This window comes from Anneissia japonica, unplaced genomic scaffold (genome assembly GCF_011630105.1).
Source record: "Anneissia japonica isolate Jap-2015-1 unplaced genomic scaffold, ASM1163010v1 scaffold573_len2283161_cov171, whole genome shotgun sequence".
NCBI classification, from domain to species: domain Eukaryota; kingdom Metazoa; phylum Echinodermata; class Crinoidea; order Comatulida; family Comatulidae; genus Anneissia; species Anneissia japonica.
In genome coordinates, this window is record NW_022719802.1 from 189997 (window position 1) to 197961 (window position 7965).

General features: G+C 35.1%; 2 protein-coding genes across 2 annotated transcripts in view; one reads left to right on the top strand and one right to left on the bottom strand.

Annotated features, from left to right (window-relative positions):
- The window catches only part of LOC117111011, a 15443-nt gene extending 12304 nt beyond the window's left edge, over positions 1 to 3139 (top strand). Inside the window, exons 9-10 of the mRNA XM_033253871.1 lie at positions 1386 to 1472; positions 2214 to 3139. Coding sequence (XP_033109762.1) covers positions 1386 to 1472; positions 2214 to 2353 — 227 coding nt within the window. The 3' untranslated portion in view covers positions 2354 to 3139. The remainder of the gene's footprint in view (positions 1 to 1385; positions 1473 to 2213) is intronic.
- Positions 3140 to 3335: 196 nt separating this feature from the next.
- Positions 3336 to 7965, bottom strand: part of LOC117111013 — a gene marked incomplete in the record, with an annotated part of 8831 nt that continues 4201 nt past the window's right edge. Inside the window, 7 exon segments of the mRNA XM_033253872.1 lie at positions 3336 to 4195; positions 4561 to 4694; positions 4878 to 4960; positions 5724 to 5792; positions 6203 to 6354; positions 7509 to 7654; positions 7841 to 7906. Of these exon segments, the coding sequence (XP_033109763.1) occupies positions 4113 to 4195; positions 4561 to 4694; positions 4878 to 4960; positions 5724 to 5792; positions 6203 to 6354; positions 7509 to 7654; positions 7841 to 7906 (733 nt within the window).

Consider the following 7965-nt stretch of genomic DNA (forward strand, 5'->3'; position numbering starts at 1 on the left):
CCTCCAAATTACTAAAAAAAGTGTGAATATTGCATATTTTCATTGCTTTGTTATTAGATATCCACATATTGATAAAAATGAAATATAAGAACACTGGTGTAATTGCACACGACCTTGTACACATACCCACCACTGAGCCCAGGGGTAGGGTTGGCTACCCCCCCCCCCAAACAACTAAAAAGTGTGAATATTGCATATTTTCATTGCTAGGCCTAGGCCTACATAGACGCATCATTCACACGCTACTATATTTAGGTCTAGGCCTGCCGACTTCATTCACTAAATGCAGTCTGTACTTTTATATATTTCTGTAAATCTGTACTCAATATATTACATAAAATATTGCATTAATTTAGACATATGCAAGGCCTGGGCTAAGAATTGGCTAAATTACCGAAGAAGGCTTCAAAATTTAAAAAATGTACGGCCCAAAACGAATCTATTGCAGAAATTTCTACCACAGGTCCACAACTTCCTTATATATCGGATTGTATAATAATACTCAAAAGACGGAGATTTCCGTCTTTGGCAGTCAAGCGTTGTGTATCAAAATACAGTTAAAGTTGCCTAAGTCGACCTTGGATTCGACTTAGGCAAGTTCAACTGTATTTCAGTAATTGTTGGCAATTGTACATAATGTAAAATGGCCTAGTAAAACAGTTAAACCCTTAATTATATCATTAGTACTTCTACTCAATTTACAATTTCCCGGCTATGGAAATTTTAGCATGCGTCTTATTTATTATTCATGTAAAAAAACAATGGACATTACAGAAAAGGCCTGTAAAACTTCCAAGATATTTACCATGAGTCTGTGCGCATGCTAATGGTTCTCGACTTACACACTGTATCATTCACACTGTCTTGTGTGGATCTGGTATAAGCAAGTGTTGTCTCTGTTTTAAGTTATTTACTTTTACCCAGTTCACACGACAGAAAATGCATGTTTGTCGTTGGGAGGGGTATGAAAGTTGAGAATGTAGAATGTCTAAATCTCTATTCCAATGGAAACTTGTCATTTTAAAAATTAATTCTTTTAAGCGGGTTAAAAATGACAACATGAAGTGGAGAGGGGCACTCACCTCCAGTCTACCACCCTGATCTGATGTACTACATATTAGAAGGAACATGTTTAATATTTACATACCAAGATTTGCCAGAAATTGGTAAATTGATATGCATACAGTGAAAATACTCCAGACACTAAAGATAAGCTGTGTTGAATGACTCCAGAATTTTACAGGCCTTCAATATTCATTGGTCAAGGTTTATTGCGCATGGTACCATAAAAAAATTGATTTGAAAGATGGTTTTAAACAGCTTTATTGATTCAGACTGCCTGATATTTAGACATGCATTTGTATGGTATTCTTCATCATTAACAGTTGGCAATGAGGATCCCAGTTTTCCCAAGTATGAAATCTGTTTTGGTGGCAGGCGCAATTTCTGTAGAACATCATATGCAGATTTGGGTAAGTCTTGCAACCTTTTTATTTATTTATAAAACTGTAAGCCCCAGCTAAAAAGATATTCGGACCTTTACAACTTCGAAACACTACACTATCAACATAGTGTCCATCATGTCCATACTGCCGAGAGGTAGGTTTCCACTTCTTGTGGTCTTCAAATTCATCTAACGTCCAATTTTAATTGAGTCGATCGCGCACAGGGGTGGTGCCAGGATTTCCCCGACGAGAGCAATGTGGGCGTGGTCGGACATTGCTTAAAATGTTTTGAAAGTGGTCCAGGGGCGAATCCACTGAAAATTTTGACAATTTAGGTGTTTCAAAGGCGTATTTAATCAATTTTAGAGTCTACTAGTATGTACAAAAATACATATAACTTTTTTTTTCTCCCCGCATGGGGCCCCTGGCTCCCGGCACCCCTGATTGTGCAGCCCCTCGCATAAAAGTTAAGAAGGGACATATTGGTACTGGTATTATGGCAGGCATGGGTGCCCAGCCTTAATTTCTGATTTAGATTTGTAAAAATGAAATAAACAGTTTATAAAAAACAGTGAATGGCACTTCACACCTAAGATTTGATGGTGTGGATAAAGCATCAATTTTAAATAAGTACTCATCAATACAGTATTTTGTCTTTATAACACACCTAAATAGATCCCAGTCATTTGCCTGGTTGATTTCCTACCACATGACATTAGTTTATTTCTTCATTTGTATAATAATGAATGCTGTTATTTTTTGTTTTAGATAATATGCATAGAGAGGAAGAGGAATTAAAGTATGGGTACAATGGCTCAGTTGAGCCTACAAGAACACGCTCTTCCTCCAAGGAAACTGACTTTGATGCACTGCTAAAGCAGGCACTGAAGAAGATTAAACATAGGTGACATCTTTAATGCTGGTTAGTCGTTTCAACTAACAATTAAGCGGAAGAAAAGAATCTACTTAAAATATTGAGTTTACAATCATATGCTTTACATTATATACAGTAATTAATATCCTGGTGCTTAGAAAATAAAAATAGCACTGAAAAAGATAAAATATAGTTGACACCTTAATTACTGGTTAGTGGTTTATACTAAGCAGTGTTTTCAAGAGGATAATCTACTTAAAATGTTCATTTTACATATGCTTTATATATTTGATAACTAGGTGTTTAGAAATAAACATAAATATGGTAGTAAAGATTTAAGGATCAGTTAACACATTAACCCAGGAGTTTGAAAGTATGCAGAATTTATGTTGATTATTTAGTTTTATGAACACAAGATTCTGTCTTGTATCTTAGCATAATTTTTGAATGGAAGAACAATGAGAAATAAAATCTGTATTCAAGATTTCACTTGCAAACCTGAATCTGAAGTGATTATGGTGCTTCTCTTTTAATCCCAAGAAAAAATACATTCCCTATAACACCCTATAAGGTATGAAGAGTTCCTAAAGGTCAGCTTCCCTTGAAAAAATAGTGTTTTGTGCATCGTAAACATGTCATACCTACTGTAGAATCAGTCAAATTTAAAGACACTGTTGATAAATATGTGACAAAAAAAAACAAACAATATATATGCTAAAGCTACATAAGAAGTTAAATGTGATTTGCTATATTTTCCAACAGATGCAATGATTATGTTTAATTAACATCGAATGATTGTTTGAATTATAAAAAAAAGAAATAATAAACCCATGCACTGAAATAGATTTACACAAACATAAAAAATATCAATATTGTGTAGGGAATTAGAAATATAATCATGAAATTATATTTTAGTTTATATTTAAATACATATTACAACTCAAAAGAAAATACTAAAGAATCATACAGTATTTATTGAATACACAGCCAATCAAGAAATTTAAGAGTACTGTACACACTTTGTTAAATATATTTTATTTTAGTTGGTCCATTTTTAAATGAATGTACATGGTATATTTGTTTATACTCAGCAGGAACTAATAAGCTTACTTATGGTGCTCTGTTTACTGCCAGGCGTAGATAATAAAGTATTCAGTCTCATTTTAAGGGTCCAGTTGCCTCTAGTTCTAAAATGTATTAGCGAATACATATTTTCTTCAGAATTTTACAGAAGTACAGTAATTCCAAAAGAGGGTGGACTGAGAGTGATTAAATAATAGTTTAATTTCTTTCTCCTCAGTCCATTGCTTATGTCAATTGATTTTTTTTTTGTTTCACCAGTTAATTTAATTATTTAAAGTACAGTAATTCCGAAAGAGGAATTTTAACTTGTTTGTGCTAATAAAGACAAAAGAAAATGTTTTAGAAAAATTACAGTAGTCTTGATTTTATTGCTCCAGTATTTTAAATGTACATATATTTCAGCTGATTACAATACTTGCAGCTCTGCTATAAACGTCGCGTACAATATAACCTTAGAACAACATTATTTCACATCAAGTTATGAACGATGAGTTGCTTAATATAGATGCAATGTACAGGTATTGAAATACTGTACTGACTAATTACAGAGCATGTTAAACGTAACGGCCTATATCTACCCCAGATGTTATAAATCAAATGCAAATGACAAGATAACTGAGCAGTGCTTAAACTTCTGCAGCTTTACATGCATGTTAATGATCTTGTGTATTTTAATATTCAAGGTACTCCAACAATAAATTGTAAGCTAACTAATGCAAACACATCCTCTTCAGACAGCTAAGGAAAGGGCAACATCCAGTGCGAGACTGTACTTCATGTGTGTCACTTTCACCTGCAAAATACCATGTACGAAACATGAAAAAAGAGCTTGTCAAAAGTACCTTCTGGAAAAACACAGAAATAGAAAAATACAGACACCAGAAATCTGGTAATGCAAATTTTTGCTTGTGTTCAGGAAGTGCGGTATTTCAGAGATTATTTTCTCGACAGATGCAAGAAACGTCTGAATTTAGGTAATTTTTAAAATATCGGCGGATAAATTAATTACCAGGCAATTGAAGGGTATATGAATGAAGTTTATTTGCAAGAAAGGTACTGTCTTGTTTCACAGTAGCAATATAATGTAATATTGATAATGGTTCACAAGCTGTAACTACTGAGCTAAATGTGTTTTCTCACAGAATACAAAGATCTTACCTCGAAGCGTACTGGGAACCTCCAGCTTTCTCTTCGGCTTATGGTGAGGAGGGGTGTACACAGACTGCTGTGAACTTATGTGTTCATGTCTCGGCCCCGGGATAAGCAAGGAGTCTGGGGACAGATTCCGTTCACTGGATAGTGGAAAACAAGAAATAACATAAAATTCAGTTAATATTCAGTACTCGAGTGATGAAATACAATTGTAATAATTTGCGTTGTATATAGGAGTGTTCGTTTTTGCCACACGAAGATTATAGGATGTAATTATGTCATGAAATGAAAAACATCAAACAAAACAAAAATACATTTAGTACCTGATTTCACTATCAAATGAGCTAATACTGTATGTATCCAACACATCGTCTGTTTGGATTGCTGTATCAACACTTATCGTCTCCTGCAAGAACCAGTTCATCATTTGTTACGTATTTCCTTCTGTTGTTTAAATGTTTTATTATTCTATTACGTAAGAAAAGGCTAGGTTCTTGTTAAATCAAATGAAAATAACCATAATTAGGGCAATGCGTTAATCCCCATTCCCTTGTTTAAAAATGTAGGCATACGGCGATATACTCATGTATTGCACAATGAAACACACGTCGGTTCTGTGTTTGGGTTTATACAAGGCACGGGTTCCGCCACATCCCCCAGCTTCACCCCACCCTTTGGGGAGAAAAACTATAATTCGTCAAGGAGAAAAAAATGTACATACTAGTAGACTCCAAAATTGATTAAATAAGCCTTTCAAACTCCTAAGTTGTCATATTTTTTCGCCCCTATAACATAACACTCATGGGAACCCGGACCTCCCGTCAGGAAATTCCTAGCGCCACCACTGATACCGGGAAGCAGGGGAGTTTTCATTGCAATAAGGATTTAGTTGCATAATTACATAATCTCCTCAAGCCGGACCACAATTGTCATAGACCCAGCTGATGGGCATGCCATTTGCAATTCCGTTGATGTATTTCTGCAAAAACAAACTTCCGGAATGCCTGTCCTTTGTGACAGGTTGTGTATCTACACGTACAAAGATCGGTTCATATAAAAATAATAATTTTCGATATGGGTGATGATTTTGAAGGCAGTTGTCTATGAAGCTGTCTCTTTTCATGTTTCCGTAGATCTATCGACATAATAACATTTCAAAGGAAACTTACTTGCGCTTGTCCACTGAGTCCATCCTTAATAACTGTGTTCATTTTCAATGCTTCAATTTCTTTTGAAAGCTGAAAACGAACATGTTAAGAATAAATAAAAAAAATTAACTGAATAAAGAATTAAACCGTAGAAAATAAAATTCAGGTGCATGCATATTATACGTTTTGAAGACATTTAAACATGCTAATATCTTTTTTTGGTACAATCTCTACTCTTTCTCTATTTAGGCCTATACGCTTTTCTACTTATTGGCATAATGGCGATTTTACAAAGCATACTGTACTTTTTTTAATATTGTAACTGCTTAGGAAGCAAAATATTCGAAATTTATTTGATATTGTGCTGAGACATCAAACTTTCATAAACCATTTATATACTGTAGGCCTAAACACAATTAAGTTATAAGCCTGCATATATTATAATTATGTAACAAAGTATAGACCACTAATACAGGTTAAAATTTAAAAACATACGGTACCATAACAATATCATGTGCCTGAAGACTACTGGATAGAGCTTTCTCAATTAACAACGAAAACCATGATTGGTCGGTTACAGTCACCTGACCATCCCGTATATATTGGTGATGAAGTTGTCTCAGAAAAACAGTTAGAGCCAAGCCATCTGTGTCTATGCATGAACAAAAAGCTGTTTTTAAACAATTTTGTAAAACGACATTTTTAATCAAGTTATTTCTGCACATTGAATTACTGAAGTTCACATTTACGCAATTAAGCCAATATAGAACTTTTCGAATGGTCGTGGGTTAAGGTTCTGGAGCGGTCCATTATTTTGAGGAAGATGCAGGGGTTTTTTTTTGGGGGGGGGGGGGGTGGAGAGTGTGGAGACGGTGCAATCGCACCCCCTACATTGTATAATGAAAAATATTTTTTTCATTATATTGTTGATATGAATTACCGGGGAGATTTTGAAGGTATGAGTCAATGGCGGATCTGGGGGAGAAATTCTCTGTGTACCGGTACACACACACAGGCCTATTTACTGTAATAAGAATAAGAAAAAAAATTACCTGACCGTTTACAAAAGGGGAAAACCTTGAATTTTTATTAAAAGTCCGGAAAACTCATTTCTCGCCATCTAAGAACAAAAATTTTCCCGGGGAGGACCCCCGACCCCCGTTTTATTTGGGGTTCATCGATTTATTGAAAAAAAAAAAAATGTATGCAGCGACTCAATTTTTGTTATGTACTGTACATACACACATAGTAGGGCTACTAGTATTTACAGTAATAAGAATGAGAAGCTTAATATTTAAAGAACTTAAAACTCATTAAAAGACACCTCATAAGTCGGGAAAGCTCATTTCATGCCATCTAGTGATCAGATTTTTCCCAGGGAGGACCCCCCACCCCTTCCTCTTTGGGGTAATCCATTCATGGAAAAAAGAATACGTAAGCAACTCAATTTTTCAAATGTACGTATGCACACATAAATAGGCCTATTTACTGTAATAAGAATGAGAAAGTTTACCTGACCGTTTTCAAGAGGGGGAAACCTTGAATTTTGAAAAACTTAAATGTCATTAAAAGACACCTCAGAAGTCTCATTTCCGGCATCTAAGAATCAAAATTTTCCAGGGGGAGGACCCCGGACCCCCCATTTTTTGGTTTTTCTTATGCAAAAAAAGTCTGACACCCCACTAAAAGTGACCCTAGATCCGCCCCTGTATGAGAGTGCAATTTCCCGGCACTTACAGGTTCATATTCTCCCACGCAACCAACAATACAGTATATTTTATAAATAGTGATGTTTTATGGACAAACCTTGGCTTGCTTCTTGCCAGGCAATAGCGTCATTCAGTGCTGTCGTGATTTCATGATCTAAACGTTGCTTCAAACGTTGTAGCGTCAGTACTAGTTCCTCTGTGTCTGTGGTATGGCATGACATATCTTCATATTGCGAAGTTGAACTATAAGAAAATGGTGCGACAACATTAGCTATACGTGTCGAAACATGTAGAAATTTATAGAAACTTATAGAAATTCCAACCTTACTAACAATGCAATACAGTCACCATTTTCATCCCGTAATGAGGAGTTGGTAATGAAATAGGCCTAATAGTTGGATTTCTGAGAATTTAGAAAAATTATTTTACCTGTTAATGCTCATATATATACTGTCTTCAAGTTCTGAAGGTGGGCGTGGCGTTATGATGTCAGACCTGTCTCTTATACACATCTAGATGTTTATAAGAGACAGCGTATATATTGGTGATGAAGT